General features: G+C 32.9%; 2 protein-coding genes across 2 annotated transcripts; both read right to left on the minus strand.

Moving 5' to 3' along the window:
- Positions 1–1,477: 1,477 nt before the first annotated feature.
- Positions 1,478–6,738, minus strand: LOC142628033 (bifunctional 3-dehydroquinate dehydratase/shikimate dehydrogenase, chloroplastic-like). The gene is made up of 11 exons (XM_075801971.1): positions 6,483–6,738; positions 5,753–5,988; positions 4,608–4,713; positions 4,016–4,234; positions 3,544–3,890; positions 3,204–3,267; positions 2,995–3,100; positions 2,749–2,892; positions 2,380–2,528; positions 1,861–2,023; positions 1,478–1,755 (listed from the first exon to the last, which is right to left on the minus strand). The coding sequence occupies exons 1-11, from the start codon at positions 6,495–6,497 to the stop codon at positions 1,712–1,714; spliced, it is 1,593 nt and encodes a 530-aa protein (XP_075658086.1). The 5' UTR covers positions 6,498–6,738; the 3' UTR covers positions 1,478–1,711.
- Positions 6,739–15,897: 9,159 nt separating this feature from the next.
- LOC142629372 (bifunctional 3-dehydroquinate dehydratase/shikimate dehydrogenase, chloroplastic-like) lies at positions 15,898–21,927 on the minus strand. Its single transcript, XM_075803353.1, has 10 exons — positions 21,445–21,927; positions 19,908–20,013; positions 19,315–19,533; positions 18,654–19,000; positions 17,892–17,955; positions 17,628–17,736; positions 17,344–17,493; positions 16,836–16,984; positions 16,582–16,744; positions 15,898–16,085 (listed from the first exon to the last, which is right to left on the minus strand). Exons 1-10 carry the CDS (start codon positions 21,660–21,662, stop codon positions 16,042–16,044), a joined length of 1,569 nt encoding a protein of 522 aa, XP_075659468.1. The 5' UTR covers positions 21,663–21,927; the 3' UTR covers positions 15,898–16,041.
- Between the last annotated feature and the right edge of the window lie 3,447 nt (positions 21,928–25,374).

Consider the following 25,374-nt stretch of genomic DNA (forward strand, 5'->3'; position numbering starts at 1 on the left):
TGATCCTAACATGGTATTGTCTATGTCAAATTCTGATTCCAACAGGAATTGACTGTGCTAACATTCTAGGATAGCAAAGGACAGTTGTGCTTCTGTTTCAAAGCCAAACTTTCCGAACCTAACATTTTCCTCTACTTTTCTATTACCCTACCACAGCATCACTTCAACGTTACACCTAGTTTAGGACTAAAAGATCAGATGCAATACTTACCATTCTGGTACATGTTAGAATGATGATTAATTTATTAAATTTATTATTTCATAACAGTTTTTTTGGGACAATATAGTACCTCCCATTGATGGAGTTAAAATTATGGATAAATGATTAAAGGGTTGTGTTAACGGCTACTGTAAGGTGCCTATTAACAACACATTTTGGATAATTTTTTGTGTAATTTTTTCAACTTTTGCCACTTTTTTAGTTTTTGGCAAATTTTTTTTTATCTCTTTTGACAATTTTTTTGATAGCTTTTTTTCCTCTTTTTAAATGAAACACAAAAAATGAAATGTTAACAAGCACCGCACGGTGCTCGTTAACATTTCCCATGATTAAATTCATTATTTTCTAACGGTTTAAGCTTAGCACAACCAATAATTTATCAATACACATATGATTACAAGATAATGATTAAATAATCAAATTCACTTCAAATAATTAAAGAGCAAATCTACTAATTTTCCAATATGGTACTATCGAGAGATTAATTTAAGGATGCTGGGCATTGAAGCTCATTTTTTTTTTTTTTTGGGTTATTTGAAGGGTAGCTCAATCTCTCCCTTCCTTCCCTTTTCAGCTACTCACTTCTTAATAAAAAATAATAAAGAGTAAAAGGAAGTTCGTTCTTAGTCAAAGGTATTAGTTTTCTCTCCCTCTATTTCCTAGTTTGTCAAAGACTCAAAGGTGTAAAAGCTTATCATCAAAAAGTTGATGGGGCACATTAGATATATACACTAAGTTGACCCTCTGATGGACACTTTTAAGCTATGCAGATCTTCTAGGTGAGCCCTTCTCTAATCATACAATCAGACGGGACCCCAACAAAGTTGTTGGTGCTCTTGCAAAATGGGGTCACATGTAATTCTGCTGCTTTTTCTCTCTTTGTAATCTGCCCTCAGGCTGTTAAGAGTTGCCTTGGGAATAGCTAGTTTTTTGTCCTCTTTGCTTTCTATCTTCTTTCTGAATAAAATAAAATAAATAAATGACAGTGCTGAATTCCCATTGTTTGTTCCTATTTTGGTTTAATCCCTCTTCAAGCTTAGCAAGAGTAATGTAGCACTTCATGGCACTGCAAAATATACCAGTGGCAGTCTCTTTGAGTCATGGATGACTGATCAAAGTTCCTGTTTGTCTGGTTAAGTTGCTTTACATACATTTGCATCCTTGAAGTTTTATAGTTTCATAGTTTTAACTACTGCTTGAAAAATTCAATGAAGCAGTGGCATGTAAAGAAACTCTAAAGAAAAAGAGTTGTCCACATTAGCTCATTAACACCATTTCTCATTATGAAGGGTCATATCTTAATGCATAACATTGCAATTTTAGCATCTAGTTTCCATAACTCATTCCATTAATAGAAACAAAGATTTATTCATACAATATGATTACTCAATAGCTTGTCACACAATACAAAAATTGAAGCAATTTGAGCTGCATTGGGGAAGCATAATTCAGCTGCAAGCTTGTAATAACAGAGTACCAAGCCAAATCCCATTACGCGTGCTTCTCCATGAGTTGCCTAAACAAATCTTCTGGTGCTGGAATTATAAATGAAACAGATTCAAAATAAAGTCCAACGAGTTAGTAAATATTAAGAACCAATAACTTAGGACTCAAAAATACAACAATATGGTGCATCTTACCAGGCAAACCAGTGAAATTTTTGTATTGTTCAAAACCTTGACGGATCAACATCTCTGTCCCATAGACAACAACGGCTCCAGTCTCTCTTGCTTCTCGCAAGAGTCTGGTGTCCTTTGGTGTGTAAATGGCATCAAAGACCACACAATAATGTTTCAGAGCTTCCTGCAAAATCAACAAAATACATTTACTTATTTGGCATATAAGTAGATGAACCTATCATGATGTAACTACAGTATGTTGTTTGATGCAGTGCATCAATGTCACTTCAAGTTTCATTCAGCTGTTCCACATTTTGAGCAAAGTCTCTTTAATTTTTTTTAAAAATTAAATATTGACATCAATACAGCCTTCAACATGTATCATAGTTACAGATTCAACACGTTGATCTGTAGCATACATGAGACCTCTTTTTGGGTAAGTAGCATATATGAGACTGACATCATGATGGAACAGCTTAGTGACCCTTTATGCAAGGTTTAGTGAAAAAGAAAGTAGGATGAGAAATATGTGAGGCAAACCTTTGAAATGGGAGTCAAATCAATTTTAGGTTTCATTCCCACAGAAGTAGTATTTGCAAGAACCATCCCTTCTTCTGGATGGAAGTTTTCTACTTCAGCAAGAGTCATAGCTTGTCCACCAACTTTGTCAGCCAGTTCTTTCGCTCGTTCTGTTAGAAGAAGACACATGTCATTCAAGTAATTGCAAAGATTGTTCATAAACTTAAGGACTTAAAAGGTATGTAGTTTGTGCTAAAAAATATATGATAGATAATCTGTATTATCTCTATAGAAGCAGTACCAAATTTGAGGAATTATGTTTTAGCTCATTGTTTCATGAGATGTCGTTTGAAATAGTATATGTTCTGAAACACAGAGCTAGGTTATTACCAAATGTACGATTGGCAACCACAACTCTTGCTCCCTTCTGTGCAGCACCATAGGCAAGTGACTTGCCAGCACCACCAGCTCCCAAGACAACAAACAATTTACCAGCTAAGGGTGATCCAGCTGAAGGAATTGTACCATTCAAACCTGTAAAAAGGAGAACACCAACTTAGTGAACCATGAAAAACAAGAACGAAAGAAAAAGAACTTGTCCAAACATCTCTTGGATAGCTTGTAGAGCACTCAAACCTCGTAGTCCATCCTCAATAGCAGAAATAGCACCAATGTAGTCAGTATTGAAAGCAATTAATTTTCCATCGGGTCTCCTGACGATGTTATTAATAGCTCCTATTTTCTGTAAAGAATAAAAAAGTAATGGTAAGTAACTAATAAATTTCTGGGTAATATCATAACATACAAATAATATAATATTTCAAGGTGAAGAGATAATCAGATACCTTGGCAATAGGGTCAATATCATCCATGCACTTCAGTGCTGCCTCCTTATGTGGAATTGTACAGCTGCATTCCAAATTCAATTTCTATTATTTTGCTTATCAAGAAAATAAAGTTCTAGCAATCTTATACCATACAGAAATATGAGCACGGTCTATGCTAAATCTCTCTAGCAGATTAATCTTCTGCTAGTACTAATTCAGCACAATGACAAGTCATAGCAACCGAGGTACAGCAATTCAAAGCTGTTGGTTTAATTCTCAGTGCTCAGAGAAACCAAACTAAATTGATGCTATAAATATAAATTTTTGAGATATATCTCCTAAACGGAGGAAATCTTACCTGCATCCGGACCAATCAATGGATGAATAGGTATTGAAAAACTTTTCAACATCATCCACCAAATAGTGCACATAAACTGCATCAAGACCAACTGACTTGTATGCTGCATTGAACAGAAGTGGACTCTTGCTGTGTCCAACAGGCTTCCCAATAATACCATATACTTTAGTATCAGGCCCGATAAGCCTAAAGTTATATAAGTCCAATAAATCTTTTGCTGTTGGTTGACCAGGAGCTGATATAGCACCAGCCTCAAGTGCACCATAAGTGAGATACCCACCAAACTTGGGGCTAAGTAACCGTGAAATCAAACCCCTCTCACCCATAACAATTCCTATTGTTGGAACCTACAAGTTTTGGTAGATTTGTCAATTGCAGATCATAGAAGCTTTACAAGGATAAAGTTTTATGGAAAACTGTAAATAAACAAAGTTTAGTAGAAAAGAAATTCCATGCAATGTGCATTACATACTTGAGAATGCACCATTATCTGAAAAATGCGTGCACAATCTGTAATGTCCAATGCAGTTGTTGCAATCTTCACTATGTCAGCTCCGGTAGCCTGGATTCTGGCGACAAGATTGCCAATGGCCTCAGCAGATGGAGTATTGTGAAAATTGTGTGAAGAAACAATGACTTTGAAGTTATCAGGCTTCTTTCCATTGATGGAACTGTTGAAGTCATGAGCGACCTGCATAGTAGGTGAGCTTGAAAATCTAAGTAACTTGTTACTTAAACATGTCATCACATAGTTTTGACATTTTTCAACCATTTTACTTTCTTTCATAATTTCAACCAAATAGAAAGAAAATAGGTTTCATATAGATGCTAAGCACAGGAAATATCAGACCCACCTAGATTTAATAGTGTAATAAAAATGGAGGGTATGACTATAAGCGTCATATACTTGCTATTGAATTTAATCATTCAATAATTTCTTTGACTGCATAGATAGGCCAAGCCAAGCACATTTAAATGCAGGAAAAAAAACATGTTCTTATAAAGAATATGATCTTTGACTACATAATGTATGAAGTATTAAAAGATTATTGACAATAAAGTACCTCAAGCTCAACATCAATATAATTAGCTCCCAATTCCATTGCCAAACGAAGTGCATCCTGTCTCTTGTTTTCATCACCTTCATACTGACCACCTTCCCAAATTGGTCTGAAATGTAAAAGAAAACAGGACTTACCATCAGCATAAAAAAACCTTTTTATTTGTGAGATATAACTTTAGGACAAACATAAAGCATATTGGACATTGAAATTGGTCAAGTATATATGGAATCCTCAGTGAATTTTTTAACTAAAATTCTCAGTAAGTACAATTTAATAAAAATAAAACAGAAATTTCTTTTATACATACGACTGATTATAAAGAAAGTATTATATTCCAAAGAATAACTTAAAAAGTCAGAAAAAAATTTCTCTTTCATTTAAGGAAGACCACAAAAAAAAGAAAAGAAAAAGAAGTTATATAACAGAAGGTAGGATTGAACTAAAAATACTCACTGCCCATTTCAACAAAGGAAAAAAAAAAGAAAAAAAAAAGTAAAAGGAATAAACATTTTTATATTTTTATTCTAGTACTACCCGTCTACCACATGTCAGATTGTCACATTAAAAGCCCCTTTAGTTTGAGCAATGCTACAAACATAAAGATTTCACAACATTTTTTACAATAGTTGATTTAATAAGTTTTTACTGGTTATTTATCTAAATCCGTTATTGACATTACTTTTCTATCTACCACTAACAATCTACCACATCAACAAGGTCGGAATTCTTTGTCTTTTGTGTTTATAGACTTTCTCTTTGAGTTTTGACAGATAGTTGGATTCAGTTATGCTGAGTTATACAATTACGTATGCGCTTCAACTAAAATTGATTGTGTGTCTTACACATAGTCTATAACTATCACCACACTTAAAATACTTTTTTTTTTTTCCTTTTTTAAATTTATTTTTGAGAATCCACTCTTAATATACTAGAATCTTAAGTTTAAAAATAATTAATTAAAGTCCATCACACTTTGTTATATAATAATAATAACAATAATAAATAAAAACATCAAAATAAACTAGTAATTGTTCCAAAAGTTTAAAGTAATAACAAACAATAAATTTAATGATTATTTAACCAATATTTTAACAATATAAACAATATGTGATATTATTATTATTATCTGGCTCTCTAAATCAAACCTGTAAGTGACAAGAGTTGGCAAAGAAGAGCGTTTGATGAGAATTTCAAGATCTGGGCGAGGATTGAAGGTTCTCAAACAGTCAAGTCTGATCTCAACAACATCAGCACCAATTTCTTTGGCCTTTCCCATCTCAATCAACATTTGATCCACAGTGGTTCCCATCAATGGAGTACAGAGTAAGGTGGGGCTGCTCCGAGCTCCATTGGTGCTTGTTTGCAAGTCCGACACAGTAAACTACAGTACACATTAACAAGCAAAAAAAATGGTAATAAGCATATTTTCATTGAACATGCAAAGTTTACAAATAATACCAAAGAAACTGAAAAGGTTTTCACCAAAAAAAAAAAGGTTGGAAAATGAATGAAATTGGAATATTTGAAGCCATTACTAAAATAAATTTGTGAGCTGAGAAATCATTAAAGAAAATGGAAAACGTTGAAAGAAATTTCATCTAACATAAAAAATCAACAAAAAATTTGGACCCTTACTCAGTGTCACATTCACAAAAGACACAAATTGAAGATGTCACATGAGGATGCATGACACTTCTAGCTTGTATTTTGTGCATGTATGCAGAGATACACAAGCCAAAACCCAAAAATTTGACACCAAATAATAGTGAAAATATTGAAGCTGGGTAGAACTAGAACATGTAATTTTCTATGAACATGCAAAACTATAATTGAACTTGAAGTATGTGAAGCAAAATTAAGAGAAGAAAAATGTACCGGAAGGCTTCCCATGCTAGCTGAGTGTTGAGTTTCGGTAGTAGAAGTTGTTGGTTCAAAGAGAGATTTGATTATTTAAGGAAGAGAGTGTTTTATAAGATGGAACTTGGGAACTTGTTGACTACTTTTTTATGTAATATATGACTTTAAAATTATAATAAGTGGGTCGCCATAAATGTAAAATAGTATTCCTCAAGAGGATGCTAACGATTTTTCTTGTTACGAGGGATACAGTAGGTACAAACAAAAAACAAAATAAATTACAGATGGAATAAAAATTTGAAGGGAGGGTGGGTTGAAAGTTGGGTAGCAAAAGTCTCTCTTTAGTCTCTAAGGTATATTCAACCAAATTGTTTTTGTAGCATCATAGAACATTAGGTGGCCCTTAATTAAACAAAGATTAGTTGTTTATGTTAATTTTTTTTAATTAAAGTTACATTTATGAGAATGTGATCCATCTTCAGCTATATGTCAAAAGCAATTTTTGATTTTTGATTTTTTGGCAATATATGTCAAAAGGACTATTTTAAACAAAAAACAGCAAAGGTTGTCGCCTAAGATGCACTTTGGTCCCCAAATCATGGTTTATGACAAGGGTATCCCTATTATACTATCCATCCAAAGTAAATTAATAAATAAATTCAATAATTATTAATTATTTTAGATTCACTGAAATGAATATGAATGATTTCGTCCTTCTGCCGCCGAATACAAGAAGAATTTGTTAATGAATGCCATAAAAGCATTTGTTTAAAAAATATTTTTGTGTGAAAGAAAAAAATAATTGATTTTTTAGATAATTTTTATATTTTTCATGGGTATCAATTTTTTTTTAAATGCATCAATATTTTAAGAGCACCATTAATTGGGCCCATAAAAAAATAATAAATGAGTAATTTTTTTTTATATACTATGTCCTTATTATGAATAGTAGTGTATAAGAGTGATATAAAATGATTTAAAATTGTAAATAAAATACTTTATAACCCTAATATGTGTTGTGTAAAAAATATATTTATTAAACTTTACAGATTGTGTAAATGTTGAAAAAAATATTTGATATTCTTAACTTATCTTTAATCTATAATATTTAAGCACTAGAGAAATATAACAATATATAATAATACAAAAGCTAAATATCTTTATATAAATTACAATCATATAATTTAAGGACTAAAACCCTTTTTTTTTTTCCTTTATTATTTGAGATAATTGTTAGGATAACTGTGTTCATTATAATTTTATGATTTCCAATTAATTTATGTAATATTTATATACAACTTATCATTCATGGGATTGTGAATATATCTAAATAAATATAAATCGCCTTATAATTTCTTGTAAGAATTATATTCTTTAAGTGGGTTCCAATAAGTTTAATTAATAAAATCTCTTGTTGTTGAATTAGGGACTTGAATTTGGATCCAGTCTATAGCAAAAACTAATCAATGTCTTTGTTTGATATTAATGGTAACTGTAAGTGCACAATTGCACCTGGACCCAAGAACAGTTATGGGCTCAGGCCCAATGAGCCTTAAACAATACGAATTTGTAGAGTGTGGGCTTGAAACCTAGATTAGAAATGGGTGGGAATCAAATAACAAACTAAGGGTGGTAAATAATTGGAAACAACAAGGAATATTGCAAATTGGCCTCCTCGGACGTAAGCCAAGGGCTGTTCTTATATTATATCTTTCTTTGTTTCTTTTCTTTTTAGGTTACAAAAAAGTCCGTCCTTCTTTCTGTCCCAGGTCCTCCCTTAAATACTCCTCTTTTTAATACTTTATACACGTGTTGCCCCATTTCCTCCCTTAGCCTAGATATTTCTTTTCTTAGTGCCTTTGAACAGTAACTAGAAGTTTCCCTTCCACTGTTCAAGTGTCACTTCCTCATTAATGCGGCCAGGGTGGTAGGTGCAGGGTCTTTAATGTGGAGGTAGCAGCCTTTATCTTTGACATTTCTTCAACACCGGTGCTTCTGGGGCGTTCTAGGGTTTCCCCCTTTTAACCATTGGCCTTAACTGTACCATCCCCTAACCTTTACTATGAAATCCCGAGTTCTTCGGTGCTCATCCGAGGGTAAGCTCACCCTCGGCTGGGTCCTCGGATCCTCGGCGCATGGGCCGACCCATAGTATTAACAACTTCTAAACCCAAGGTCAGGTCGGCCTTCCTTAACACGGCCCAAAAGGCCCATGTTCCTATCAGGATCTTTTTACCCCCCACAGTAACTATCATGAAATAGACACTATATGTTCAATTCTATTGCAACTATTAAAAGAAATAAGTTAATTATATACTTTCATAGACAATTTTTATTTTAAGATTCTTTAAAAAAAATTTGGCCAGAGTTTATCCTAAATGCATTTGACATATGCTCCTTTTGTTTTCTTCTTTTGTTTGGTTGATGTAAAACATTTTATAATTTCTCCTTTTCTAATTAGCACTACTATATTTTTATAAATTTTAATTTTTAAATATATTAAATCAATAAAAATAAATTATGTCTGAAAACTTAGATTTGTGTTAAAAACACAAGAGCTATTTTGACCCCAAATTAATAATTTACGGCTCGGTTGCTTTTACTCTAACTTATCTAAGTGCGGAACAAGAGTAAATGAGACGCAATCAACCGATACTACTCTAGCGCATAAACATGAACAACAAACAATAAAAGTAAAGCACAAGAGTAAGGGAAGAGAGATGTAAACACAAGATAATACGGCGATGTGTTATCGAAGAGGAAACTGAAGAACTTGGCGAAAAACCTCTCCGTCGCCCTCTAAGTAGTAAATCGATCCACTAGACAATAAGTTAGGATACACTAATCTACCCAATGTACCTAAGCCCTCCAAGCTCCTACTCCAACAAGGTTTCTCAGAACTGTGTCTTGTCTAGCTTTCCAGATTTCGCAATGTGTCCGATTGCATCCGCCAAGCCTCACCGGCTTCTTTTGGCAAATCCCTAAAGCTTCCAAGCTCCAAAACACTCTCTACACTCTGAAAAGGTGTGAGTTGTGTTTGGGTACAAATCTCCTCTCAAGGTATGGCAATGGGAGAGGAAATGAGAAGAGACTACAATGATTTCTTACTAAGGATGAGTAGCTCTCTCTTTAAAAAATGGGTGTCGGTGTTGTAGAAAATCTATCTAGGGTTTTTTTTTTTTTTTTGAATGACCTCTTTTCACTTTTGTGGGTAATGACGGTATATATAGTATGGGTAAAGGGTAAGAGAGTCACACTTAAAAATCCTCTAAGCAGAGAGTTTCGTGGATATCTCGTGAGAAAGCCTTACTAGCAAGACACTCGCGAAATCCTCCAAGCTGGCATGACTTTTCAGCTTTCAGCATGTGCTTCTCACGTGCCCTTTTCGCAGGATACTCTTCTCACGAGTTAGTTGCGAAATTGCATTGATTCTTCATTTCATGCTCGATTCTTCACCAACTTAATTCTAAACCCAATACAATAAAATCCCACAAAATACAAGAAATAAAATTAAAGCAAATACAATATTTTTTTTGTTATGGAATAAAGCCAACATAAAACATAGTTGTAAATCAGAACTTTACAAAGTCAAATGCATATGATAATAAGATTCTTAGATCGGAAGTATTCATGTGAGTACACACCCCAATCTCACACCCAAACCTAAAAAATGTAAGATCATATAGGAGAAAACCAAATCAAGTAAAATAGAGAAGTCCACTCCACTGTGAAGACACAAGGGCTTGGCCATGAGGAGAAGACTATCCAAATGCTTGAGATCCATGCTTAAGATCATTATTGCAATAACAAAAATTGTGTTAAAAAGGTAAAAAATTAAGTAGATAAGTAGGTTAACAAACTAAATAAATATGCCATTAAATGTCAACTATTATATCTCATTAAATACTCTATTAACCTTTGGGAAAAGTTAACGGAACTCCAAAAGGCATTAGTTTAGAAAATATTTTTAAAAACTTTTTATGAGAAAAAAAAGCAATTAACTTTTTTTAACATATTTTATATTAGGTCATGCTAATGAATGCCTCTGGGCATTGGTTAACATATTTTCCATAAAAGTTATGTTAAAATTTTCCTAAAATGAATTGTTAATCAATGCCTTAAGGGTACTCATTAGCATTTTCCTTTTATATTTCATAAAATATGTCATTAAATGTCCATTGTTAATCTCGTCAAATACTCTTCCTAAATAAATATGCCATTACATGTCCACTACTGATCTCGTCATATACTCCATTAAATTTTTATCCTATTTTTTCCGTTTTTCTTTTCTTCAACCTTATAGGTGATTGGTTTGCCATGTATCATTTATATGTTATCCACATAAATTCCTGAATAAATATGCCATTAAATTTTCACTACTAATCTCATCAAAAACTCTATTGACTTTTTACCCTTTTTTTGGTTTTTTTTTCAACCTTTTTATTTATTTATTATATGAGATATAAATCATACTTTAGCTTAATCTAAGTATATGTGTATGAAACTCCCTCCTAAAGACTTGAACCTCAGCCCTTGGCTCCTCCACTCTAAAAGAACTTATACTTGTGAAATGATCATAGTGCCAAGGGTGTGTAGTGGTTCTCAACTTGATTGCTGATTTGTTTTCTATGTGTCAATAATAAATGTTATCCATAATTTCCTAAATAAATATGTCATTAAATGTACATTATTAATATCATCAAATACTCTATTAACTTTTTTACTCACAAGTATAAGTGCTTGTGAAGTGTGGAGGGCAATAGCCATAGTTCAAGTTTTTAAGAGAGAGCTTCCTTTTACCTTCTTTGGGTTAAACTTCCTTACACATTTTTTTAAGAGAGATGCTACGTCCACAACATTTTCACAACATTTTTACAACAAATCAAAGGTGGTTAGTTGTTATTAGTTCAAATTTGAACCTAACACTAAGATTACTTTTTTGTCCCAACAATAACAACCAGTAACAATCTGCCACCTAGAATTTGTTGTAAAAATATTGTGAAAATATTATAGGCATATCATTTTTTTTTAAATAAGTCTTTTAGTTAGTTCTAAAAGGTAAATTCTATGAATGTGCGAAATAGTTTATTCACAAATTTTTATAAATTACTCTTAGATTTATGTCCTATGTCACGTCTAAAGAAGTTAGTACGTACTTCAAAATATCTCTTTTTGAGATAGAGTTTCAACCTATGATACCCGCTCTTAATGATAGCTCTTTATTGATAGATCAAAAATGTATTGACCAATTTAGAAAATTAATTAATTAATTAAGTCAATTTAATATGCAATAGCGTGGTAGCACAAACAAATCACCAATTAAACTAAATGCAAAAGAAAATAAATTTGACACGGTAATTTGTTTACGAATGAAGAAAACCTTCGAGGCAAAATCCCATTTGGTGAATTTAAAGTCACCACTCCCGAGAATCCACTATTATCCAAACAAGCAGTTGCAAGTAAAAGGAATCCCAATACTTAATACCAACCTACAGTTGAACCCTTACCCCAATACTCAATTGGACTTGTATTGTAGCGGCAATCTCTCATTTCAATGCACGAATCCCAATACGTGACTAACCAATGATGCACGGATCCTAGTACGTAATACACCAACTTGAGGAAGATGTGAGCTGCAAAGTTCTTCAATTCATCAACATGAAGATCAAGAAACTCCTTGGTCACAAAACCCTTCACGTAAAGACGCTATAACTTCTAGAGAGAAAGATGAATTAGGACAATTTCTGTCTTCGGTTACAATATGCGTGTAACAACAAGTGCAACAACCTTGAGACGGCCCTTAAAATAATCTTTATATATGTCTAGGGTTGTGAGAAAAGAACCCTATACAAATACTCAATGATATGCGTGTAATCAGATCTGAAAATTCTGATTTCGTAATTCTCGACAGATACAGCTTCTGTCGAGCTTCAACATCAATCCTCAATAGATAGGCCTCTGTCAAGATTTAATGAACAATACTTCTTCACTTGTTTCTTGGACAGATTTGCATGTTTTAACACTTGACAAGTAAAGTACGTTTTGTCAAAGGATTAGCTAATTACATCAAATATGTCCATAACATTTATCGTCAGACCAAGACATCAATCGATTTTTTGTATAAGCGGAGATTGAACCCCTAAATCTCTTATTCAACTATCAGAGACTTTATCAGTTGAACTAATTGAAGCTTATTACTTCAAAATAACGTAGAGTCTACCATGTGTTGTGTTACCTTCCTCTACAAAGTACAAACCGACATGTGACTATTCATCTAGAATGAATGGGCAAATAACACTAGGTGGTAGGCTATGATGTGTACACATCTCGCTTATAAATTCATACACGCCATGTGTCAAAAAAACAAATTAAATGCGTCTTTAATGCATATTCTTTAATATATATTATATACTTCTTTTTGAAAGAATCATGTTGTTGTTATTATTATTATTATTACTATTTTTGAGAAACAACATAAATGTTAAATGCACACACTTAGTTACACTATTTCACCAAACTCAAACACATTACTTATCCCAATTTCCAAAGAAGCATGTTATTATTGGTACAAGTGAATTGTATTTTTTTGTTGTAAACCTATTTGAAAGAAAGTGTATGCAAGAAGATGTTTATTATGCTTTCCCCCTCTCCTCCCAAAGAATTTAGCATGCTTTTATTTATGTAATATTTTGAATGTATATGATTTATTATTTATTAGGTAGAAACGTGTATATATTTCAAAGTTATTAGATTGTTTTCTAAGAGCTTTTATAGCTCAACTGACAAATCTTGATACTTCAAATTGAGATGTTCAAGATTCAATCCCCTTCCTTCAATTTAACTATCAAATTATCAGCAAATAGCTTCCTCCACATAGTTTACCCAACAACACTTTTGCACACCTCTATTAATTCTAGTTTATCAAAATCTTCCTAAAAAAAATCAACAATGTTTTTTATTAACCTTTCCAAATTCATACTAACTTTATCACCAACAAAATTTGAGAGAAACCTGTTAACTCCAATGAAATCATAGTGCTGAATGTGTTTAAGTTTAAGCTTTGGGAGATTGAGACTTTATTTGTCAATAGAGAACCCTTTTACTCCAGAACAAATCAATTGTTCATCAATATATATGTTACATGGATCCACAATTGACATCATTTTTATTATATGTCGGTAATAACATGTCACTCAAGTGGAAAATGTTGTGAATTTTTTTTGGGTTACTATAGACTTATTTTTAAACTATTAGCTTTCAATTTTGGATTACTTCATGCCATCTGGACAAGTTGTAGCTTCTATGAATAGGCCACCACGAGGACCCCAAAATCAAACAGGTAGTTTTTGCATTTTTAATTTTATTTGACACGTATAAAAAATAAAAAATCTGTTACGAATCCAGAAACTACCTAACCATTTTGCCTAAACATCTTCCATTCAAACCTCCAGGTCTTATCCTGAATTTCGGATAGCCCCCTCTACAGTCTAAAGACGGCAGAAAATTTGTTTGTTACTGTTCCTTGTTTTTTTTTTTCCTTTCTCTTTTGAGTTTTTTTAATTTTTGAAAATTTTGAAAATAGGTATACTCAATTGATTAATGATTCATAGTTTTCCAGATTTGTTATGTACTGTATATATGCATTCAACAAATCAGTTTGAATGTAATACAAATAATCGATAATTTGATATAGATAAGCCCAAAACCTTGTAATTCAATTGGCACTTCTTAGTATTTCTATTGAAAAAGTTTATGAAAAAAAAAGTAACAATGCCAGGAATTAATTGAACATTAGGAACACATGATTACTCCTCACTCGAGTTGTGGGAGTGTGAGAACTTTGAATAATACAATTTGCAAGGAAAACTTTTGACCTCTGTTTCATTATGTAAATTAATCATACATAGAGCTCATTTAAAAATTCCCAATTAGAAACGGTCAAGGAGCAATCCTTTTCCTCTAGTTTGAAGGGGGAGGAGGGGAGAGTGCCAAGGTCTATTAGTCTCTTCAAAATTGTTTTAGCTCAAGTTTTGGAGGTGATATTTTGCATCACGAATTTACGTCACGGAATATTACTGGGATATTATATATTTTCGTGATACAAAATAAAATTTTCATGCTTAGAATCTGTTTTTCTTTGAATGAAAATTTATTAAACCATTTACCTAAAAAAATATTAAACCAGAAGCACAAAAAATGATGGAAAGAATGAAAAATTAATTTATTAAATTTACTTGAGAAAAAAGAAGAAGAAAAGAGTTTATTGATCCAAAAGTGCAAGAGAATATAATCTTTCATATGCCAGTTAGTTTTAGGCGACTTGTTGTTTGCTAGCCCAAATTCAGGCTTTCTGGCTAAAGTCTATAGAAATTTCACTCTGCCTAAATCAAGTTGGGCTACAGATTTAGGCCCAACGTTCACTTTGGACCAGAAGATAGTGGATTGACTTTAATTTGTGATCAATCATATAATTTCTTTTTACCTAAATCAGGTTGGGCTAAAACGTCAGGCCCAAAGTCCAATTTGGACCAGAAAATAGCTGTTTAACTATAGCTTGTAATTTATCTAATTACATTAAAGCCCATATTTCATTGCATAATAAAAATCTTCTATTTGGCTTACAACAAGTGGAGGATGCAACAAGTTCTCTATAAAAACAATCGGGTAGTGCTATTGAACCTGTTGTCCTTGCTGAAATAAAACACTACTTTTGAGCTTCAAAGTGAATGGCAATACTTCTTGCCTTGACTTTAGGAACAGTTTCTATAACCAGTCATCTAAGAATCTAAGAAAAAGCATTGGTATTCTCACTTATTTGCCTTACACAAAGTATCTGAAACTGAGCCAGCATATAAGATACTCACAGCATGGTAGGGTGGTGATATTTTGTCATCTCTAATGAGGTGACTCCAAAATTAATGAGATAGAGATGAAAAAGAAAAGTGAGTGGGCGTAAGAGTAACAAGAGAGAGTGAAAGACAGCCGTTTCGGGATGATAATAATTTATGTATAAAAATAAATTATAAATAGGATGTGGGTAAAACCCACATGGGACAAGACAAGGTGGGAGAATTTTGCCATCCCTAAATTGTTATTTTTTTTGGGGAGTCAAGTGGAACTGTGGAACTATTACACAAAAAGGTAACTTGGTAAAAAATCACACTACGACAGAGGATTATTCCTCACAATGGGGAAAAAAAAAAATTCACTTACTGTGGATTGATTCACAGTTGAAAAAATATTTAAAATTTGAAGCTCTCTATGTCATACCATGTAGAACTGGATATTTGTTTTGATGTCAACAACACTTGTCCAAGTTGATTGTTTCACATTAAATCTTGGTCCACATTAATTATTTTATATCAGAATAAGTTTCATCGTTCACAGTTTTGGTTCATTAGTTTGATCCTCTGAGAAATTCACAAAGCATATTATTTTTCTTTCTTGGTCTTAGAAAATATTTTATTTGATTTTAGCATATCCAAATTTCTTTGTGATAAAGTTTGAATTAATAAAGAAATGGAAGCATAAGTTACATATAACAAGTTACAACATTTTCTGAGTAATGCAATACATCATCAGAACTTCGCTAAGATGATGTCCCACATGAACTCTTCAGGTGCTGCAAAACAGAGGAAGCCAAAGGGTGTCAGATTGCTCGATCATGTTAGGAAACCTGAAAGTCCAGATTGACATTAAGAGTTCTCTCACCAGTAAATTGGTAAGTGGCATAAGTTTTAGAATATCATACAAACCATTTACGGGGCTTGATTTAGAATATTAGATTGCATAAGACTTCAAGATGTCAAGTAGGTGCCATGACATCTTTCCTATGTTTATTTTATTTTATTTATAAATGTAACCATACAATAGCACTTGGCACTTGAATAGTACTTGCTAGGAATTATGGATAAGCTACAGGCTAGATCTTCCGCTATTTCCACAGTCTCAATAATGTAGTTAGTACTACTAGTTTGGAAAGTTTTAAATACTTTTTGCATGGAAGTTCACATGTTGCAGTAGCAAGGTCAAGAATTTCATCAGAAATATTAGAACCTAGGAACTTATGGCCACAAACACACAGTCTAGCCTCTGAGCAGATAGAAGTCAAGAGATACCTTCTTTTCCTGTAAAGAGACTGAGCTGGCCAATGGCCTGCCGGAGGAACATTTCAACTCCGCTCACAATGATGGCTCCTGCAGCCTCAGCATCTTTTAATAGTCTGGTCTTTCTTGGTGTGTAAACAGAATCAAAGACAAGCTGGTAATCCTGCAAGGTCACCTAGAAAAGCAAAAAAATAGTTCTAATAATCGAAATCAAAATTGAAATGTTATTCAAGTAAATAATAACTAGTAAGGATAGAGTAGTGGACCTCAGCTACAGGAATTCTATCTGTGTTTGGATGCATTCCCAGAGGTGTTGCATTTGCAAGGATTGCCCCTTTCTCTGGATGGAAGTTAAATACCTCTTCAAAAGGCCGAGCTTCACCAGATACCTCGTGAGCAAGAGTCTTTGCTCTCTCTTTTAAACAAATGATGAGAATTAGGAAAACAGGTTTAGAAAAAATATACAAATCAGCTTCTTAGTTACTAAATCATTGTGGTGCATCAGGAACTGGAAAGTGGTTTCATTACAATTGAGAAAAGAGGCCATTTTCTTTAATTTTATGTTTATTTCTCTTGTATTTATTTATTTAAATATTTGGGGTGGAAAGGAGGGTGGGGGAGTGGGAAAAATATGGCAGAGGCTTGTCTAAATTAGCCTAGTTTTCAGTGGCATGAAAAACCAAGTCGCCTTCCATTAATGTGCCATATTAGACTAATAGTATATATATAAATATTTTTTTATCATTCTAGATTGTAGAGCTAAGGTTAATATACCAAAATCAATGTCGAAAATGACCACCCGAGCTCCTCTGCTTTTGGCACCAACTGCTAAGGCTCTTCCTGCACCTCCAGCACCAGCTAGCACAAATTGTTTTCCAGCAAGAGGTGAATCGAAAGATGTTTCCCCATTAGTGCATCCCCGATCTGTGATATCTCAAATGCACAAATTTTGGTATATCACTTTCTAGAATTTATCAATTGTCAATGAAGAAAACCAATTTTGTAGAAAATTAAAAACAACTCTGTAGGTAAAATTATAAATATTGTTATGCCAGTACGTTTAAGAGCATCTTCAATTGCAGTTATTGACGCCTCGCAGTCTGTATTATAGCCAACCCATTTCCCATCACTTGACCTCCTTATAATAGTATTGACAGCACCTATTGCCTGATAAATCATGTGAAAATGATTATTTCATCAACCATGCAAACAGTCATCCATTGGGACTGGGATAAACATGATGAAGACAGTGTAAGCAATTCTACGAAATTAAAATACCCCAAAATAATATACAAAAATTAAGAATGGTAGATTAAGCCAACCTTCGCAAGTGGTTGGACTTCATCGCAAAATTCAACTACAGCTTCTTTGTATGGAAACCCAACACTATATTCACATGAATCAAGAAAATGAGAGGTTATGCTAAGAGCACCAGAAAAACACACACACACACACACACACACAAACACACACAGAATTATTGTATAGCATTGAAAATTAAAAAACACTTTAACGAAACGAAAGCTATTCTAAGTTAACCAAAAGCTAGTGAGAATAAGGGCAAGTAGGCTTCATTTCATCCCAACAACCTTTAATATTTCTAAACTGGACAAAATCAAGGAAAGGCTGTATATGTTGTGAGAGAAGATAAAAAGAAAAGTCTAGATTTGACAGACTTCAGATGCAAATAGTTATACACTCTTCTTATATTATAGTGCACCAAATCGGAAATGGCTGGTAATAGCATTTCACTGCCTCTGGAGGCAAAATACTTAAAAATCGAGCCCAATTTTCCTTATCAATGAAGGGTTTTCAGAGCACTATCTAGACCCAATCCTGATGTAGCAAAATTGGAAGGTTATCAATTAGTTGCCAGAGTTTGAACAGCTTACAATGGCTGGGTCCTCATGTGAAAAGAGAGCTGCTAAGATGATAAGTTTGGGCAAAACAAACATAAAACATCAATCACATTACGTGTTCTAAATGATACATCATCCAAGCCATAAAAATTGAAGTATCATTCTTTTTGTCAGCCTAATATATATTTTTAAGAAATTAAAATGTAATATATGCTTGCAGCATACCTGAATCCAGCAAATTCAAATTCAGAGCTAGAATAGACACTGAAGAAGTCCTTGAGGTCATCAACAAACATTGGGACATATATTGCATTATATTTCACACGCCTGAAAGTAGGATTATGCAATAGAGGGCCTTTGCTGTGGCTAACTGGTTTGGAGATGAGCCCAAAAACTTTAGTATCTTCATCAATATTTTTAACTTTATAAGCCTGTCTAAGGTTTTCCAAAGTAGGCAGTCCTGGAACTGAGTTTCCTTCCATAGATCCATAGACCAGAAAACCACCAAATTTTGGGCACAGAATCTGGCTTATAAGACCTCTTTCACCTATTGAGTATGCAATTAGTGGAACCTGCATGTAGTAGCCAGAGCTGATCTCTCAATAGAGAAAATATGATTTTACAAAAATTCCAAAAAACTGACAATTTCACGACTTTGAAAATTTTCATTTGAAAATCAACTTATTTCATATGTTGTTGTTGCTTGATTTTTTTATCATATATTTGAAAAATTTCCCTTTACCCCCTTTCTTCATTTTCCCTTTCATTTTTTAGTAATTTCTTTTACTTTTAAATTTTGTATGAAATGTACCACTCTTTTTCAGTTTAAATGGTAAATCACTTAAACAGAATTTGAAGGAAGATAAGCTATCATCACAAGAGATACCTGGCAATATGAGAGAAGATGAAAAATTCTTGATATTTCTGTAATATTAGTTGCATTTATGACAAGTTTGATAATATCTGCTCCAGTAGATTGCATACTCATGACAAGATGGTTCAGATCTTCTTCTAAAGGGGTCACACCATTCACATAGCATGATACAATAACTTTGCTACCACTGTGACAATTAATTTTCTGTTCTTCCATAAGATTAGAAGCCACCTGAACAATCATATGACTCAAGTCAGATGAGATTACCGAATCAACAAAATATTTCAATCTAAATAAATATCATTAGAAAAATAATTCTCAACTATTTCAAATGTTTACCCACTGACAGAGAAACTACACATGGCAGTGTGGCCATTTAACAGGACGGTTCTAAAGTAATCATCATGGAGCAGATGTTATAGATTTCAAATCCTATCATACATAAATCTCTCTTGCTTTATTATAGAGTATTACAAGGACTTTTTGCCTTATAAACACATAAGCAGATGATTTAATGGCATACTAGAAATGTTGACAGAGCATAATCAAGTATTGAATAAGTCCTGTACACACTTCAATGTCGAATACGAATTTCAAAACAGTACCTTGAGCTCAAAATCAATGTAATCAGCTCCCAGTTCTTTGGCCGTATGAAGAGCTTCCAACCGTGTGTGCTCATCACCTTCATACTGACCACCTTCCCACTTTGGCCTTGGAGAAAAATGGTACATAATTAGGATAGATGCGAAAATTAATGTTTAGATAGCAATAAAATGAAATATATAATGTGTGTGTGTGTGTGTATTTATTTATATATTTATATATAAGGCCTTCTCTAGTTTGATGAACATGTGCCTGGTGATTTACAAGGGAGAGAAGAAACAATAAGGAACCAATCATCATGGTAGTCTTGCCTTATTAACCTTTGAACTTTCTCATCCATGTCATTTTTCCTTCTTTTGTTCCTGTTTTCATGACTTGACACAATAGAGAATCTTGCTAAATCACTAGTGTATTTTACATGTGAGGGGACTAGTAATTCCTCCAATATATAAGTTAGAGCACAACACTACTGTCTTCCACCTTACAAACCTAATGCCAAGCTTTTAAAATCAAAATAAGAACTTAACATTGCAGAGGCAGAGGAAGTCTATAGATTGGCATCTTAAAATAGTCTTTTTAGCTTCTCTGTTGGTCCAGTTATTACCTATACCTATGAGTCTGCCACATGTTTTACAAAAAAAGATTCACCACACACTGCATCTTACTTCACAGATAATGAGTTCCAGACAATTGAATCTGAGTGATTTTGGCCGGTAAATTTCATAATCATTTCTGTTGCAATTTAAGGACACTGCAAATTCTGGACAAAACGACAGAGAGCTTGCAAGTAAACTAGGGATTTAAAAAAAAAAAAACCTGGGTTGAAATGTTGTGCAATTGGTCTATTAGGGGAAATTCATGAGATGATGAGTCTTAATCCATCATTTTTGGATGCTGATACAATTACACTAAGAAGGAGCCAAATCTATACAACTAATAAAATAAATAATATTTTTATGTATCTGATAAAAGAAAATTTTACCAGAGCAGAGCTTGTCCTCTCCATACAGCAGTAATATGAGCATCCCCGTAATGATTTTGGCACTTAATTAGGCTTCTACAGTCACTGGTATGACACGACAACACAGGCAATTTCTAAAAAATTTAACATGACATAGCGGGTATGACACAGTACGGCAGACTAAAGAAGTGTCCAGTGCTTCCTAGTTAGGCTTCCACCTAATCAACCTTTAGCTACAAGATAGTAGTACTTGCGCTACTCTTAAATTATTTTATCTGAATGATTTTTGGAGGCCACTCTAATTTAATACTAGCAATGGAACCCACAGAGAGTGGCAGTAATCAACTTGTGGTTTTAATTGTGAGCTCTTTTTCATCCTTTCAATCATATTCTAACAACATTTCTATAAGCCTAAGAATGATAATTACACTAAGAGAATTTATATCACATTTGACCAAAACTCAAACCAGTAAACTCCAAGAATAGGAATTAAAAATATAAACACGTACTGTTTGAGCTAGAAAACAGAAAAAACTGAAAAAGAACAATTGAGTTGGGAGTTAAGTTTTGAATATTACCGGTACACGATGAGCACTGGCAATGGCTTCTTTTTGAGTATGGTTTCAAGGTCTTGGCGAGGCTGGAAGTTCTTAATATAGTCCAACCTGATTTCAACTAAATCAGCACCTTGTACTTTTGCCTTGTACATGTCAGTCATTATTTGCTCAACAGTTTCAGCCATTAATGGAGCACAAACCAGAGTTGTTTTGCTGATCGCCATTCCAACACTTCCCATTTTGGACACACAAGAATTGAGTCAAATGATAAAATGGCTTGAATTGTGGTGTTTATATATATAGCAAAAGGGGTACTATTGTGTGGAAAAAACTTTGGAAAAAAGAAGAAGAATGAAGGAAATAATGAAGGCTGCAGATTTGTACTATTTAATATTTATCAACACTACCCATTTGAAGTAAAAGATTAAATGGTGAAAACTTAAAAGAAAAACAAGATGAGCTAAAGCTGATCAAACACTGACAAAGGAGTAGTGCAATCAAAGTACACAGCTTGGTTGGTGGTTGTTATTTAAGACCCATTTGAAGATTAAAAAAAAAAAGAAAGAGATGGCAAACCCAACTACAACTCAAACAACGTATGTAAAAAAAAAAAAGAAGTTGCTCAGATTGATTGCGTGTCAGAGAATATATAGGACGAGGGTTGGTGAAGTGAGAATAAACTATTAGTGGATAAGGTTTGGTGGCATTTACAGTTTACACAACGCTATCATAATTTTTCATGTAGACGTTAAAATTTTTGGGAAAATTCAAGTGGGGATCAAGCTAATAAGGACTGATTTATGCTAGAAAGTAAAGAATAATAAATATTCAATTATAACCGATTAATTACCTTAATGCCTCAGAGATTTTGGCGATAAAAGCTAGAATGAACAAAACTCAGGAATTCTCTTGGATTAAAAACTTCATGTCTGTATCTTGGAGTCATAAGAGATTTCTCCTCATATTAACATGATGTAGTAGGATCGAGATACGGCACATATTCAAAAAAATAGTTGAATATTAAAAGAGGTCTGAATACCTTTATTTATAAATAAATAATTGTTGTTGGCCAAAATAATTAATTATTCCCTTTTTTGCCTAATTTATCCCGAAGGACCTAAGACCAATTTTTTTCTCTCATTGAATTCTATTGATAATTAAGGTGTATATATATTGAGAACATGGTATGTTTAATACTCTATCAAATAATATAATGTTTTAAAAATAATTTTCAAAAAAATAAATTAAATTATGCATAAATTTCAAGAAAAATACACACAACCACATAAAATTGTGCGTCCAAATCAATAAATTGTGTTTTAATTTATATAAAAAAATGAATTACGGTTCATACTTAACAAAACTCCACAATTAATTACTTAGAAAAAAGAAAAGTGTTAGAATACAGGGAGTGAACTATTGAGTAAAAGTATAGCAAAATGGAAAATAACCGTGTGCGCAGTTGGTGGAGATCTGATTTGAACTCTTAAATTAAGAGCTAAGGTCCCCCCACTTCAAATTCTCAGCTCAAAAAAGAAAAAACAAGAAGGGGCTAATGATCAGTAAAAATGACCCACGTTAAGGTTTGCATGAGTTGCTATGTCATTTCTCTACAATATTTCAGGAAATTCAAGCCGCCATGACTGTGATTGTGATGGTTTTGGTTTTATTGGTTGGTGGGTTAGGTTAGAGACAAGGAGTTAGGTTAGGAAAGGATCTCAAAAGAGTGTATACAAATGCTTCTGTACATAGTGCCATGTGATTCTCAAAAAAAAAAATAATAATAATAATAATAATATTGCCATGTAATTTGACACAGAGATCCTTCACTATCATCATTATTGCTGTTATGACCAAATTGATGCCGGTAAAACAATATTGGAGACGCAAAGATCTTACCAAATCTATATATTGCTAACTAAAGCATGTAAATTAAATATAAAATATAAAGATCTTATCAAGAAAATTATTTGCTTCGAATTTTACTACCAATGCTTTTACCTATTAAGTATTGTCGGTAATAGCCCTATATCACCTAAATTATAATTGTTTCAACTAAATAAACCGTCGAAAAGATTGTGAATTTTTGTGTGTTTAGCATTATTTGTAATGTATATGTTTGTACATCAACATCAAGTGAGTTTACTACTTAATAGGTGATAGCATGGGTACCGCCTATCCTTAATTAACAAAGTTTTTTATTTCATTTTGACCAAAATTAATGGAAGGCCTTAATTAAATAAATTTGAAACTTAGAGAAATTGATTGAACAAACGTGAAGTTAAAAGGACTAAATTGAATTTTGAACAAAATCAGAGGGTATAATTTGTAATTTAGCGTAATAATTTCATGTTTACCTGCACCTAAATATATGATTATTTTGACTACTGAATTGTATTACTTTACTTATTCTTACTATTGAACTTGTGTCATTCTAATGTTACTTTGTTGCTGAATTTTCTACCTTACACCGAATATAAACCAGTATTCTTCTTCGAGAAAGGAAGCATAGATAAGGAAAAAGTAAAAAAATAAACTAAATCTTTTTTATCCCCACTTTTTCCTCCCCCAACTAACGAAGCATTAGATTAGAAAATGTTTTGTTTTTGTTTTTGTTTTTGCAGGCTTAAAAGTGCACTGCTAGCCATTGATTGTTCACGAGTTAATATTAGTTTTGGGCTTGACTCTTTAAAATGAATCTCCAAACAAGGTTAGCCTTTCAGCTGTAGATCACGTGGTCACTACAAATTTAAACCCCCAACACTACATAATGATAACTTTATTATAAACCAAAAAAGAAAAAAAAAAATCCATAAACGTTCAACTGTGAAAAGTAAAGAGACAGTAGGAGATTTTATGTGAGGAAAAAAAAGTTTCGTTTTTCCATTCTAGCCTTCAACTTCAAGGGTGTTAAATGGGGGGAAATTATTGACGGTATCAAAAACAAAACACTCCCTAGCCAGTAGCCATGGAATGTGGATGTCATGTCACCATTTTCAAAGAATCCTAAATCCTATAGAAAGGAGGTTTAATAGTGTTCAGAAACATCTTTGTTATCCATCTTTGTTATCCATTGGCCTTTTCAATTGAATTTTCATAGGAGATTTTGGCGTAATGTGGATGTCATGTCACCATTTTCAAAGAATCCTAAATCCTATAGAAAGGAGGTTTAATAGTGTTCAGAAACATCTTTGTTATCCATCTTTGTTATCCATTGGCCTTTTCAATTGAATTTTCATAGGAGATTTTAGTGTTCAGAAACATCTTTGTTATCCATCTTTGTTATCCATTGGCTTTTTCAATTGAATTTTCATAGGAGATTTTGGCGTAACATCATTGATCCTATTTTTTTGAGAGAACCCCATCATCGATCCTTTTGGAGTTGAAATAGACTTGCTGACAGCCTGATACTAATAACTCAGATTTTCTGTATCAAAAAAAGAAAAAAAAAACTCAGAATTTCTAATTATGTGGGAGAGAAAAATCTAGGATTACAATTCTTTTTGCCACAACTTTACACAACTGTAATGTATTAATGTGGCAGATTATTAGTAGTGGAGAAAAAAAATGATGGATTTATGCGAAAGTGATAAACAATCACTTACTATTTGCCAGATTAATATTGTGAAAGAGTATGAGTTTCTGTCAAGTGGCGCATTGTATGACGTTCTTTTAATTTAGACTTCTACCTCATCTAAATCTAACATTTATGTCAAACTATTAAGTAATGGTAGATACATTTATTTCAATGTATTAATAAAATCAATAAAATTCATATGTATTTATAACTTTAAATGATTTGGATAGATACAGATGGATCTAAAAAGTCATAGAAAAGGTAGGAAGTAAGAAATCTTTTAAACTTTCTACATAAGTCTAACTTCAATGCATAATTGCAAGAGTCGGATTCAATGAATTAGGTACTATTATATGATTATTTGTCTCCATATT

Source organism: Castanea sativa, chromosome 3 (genome assembly GCF_040712315.1).
Source record: "Castanea sativa cultivar Marrone di Chiusa Pesio chromosome 3, ASM4071231v1".
In the NCBI taxonomy this organism is placed as follows: domain Eukaryota; kingdom Viridiplantae; phylum Streptophyta; class Magnoliopsida; order Fagales; family Fagaceae; genus Castanea; species Castanea sativa.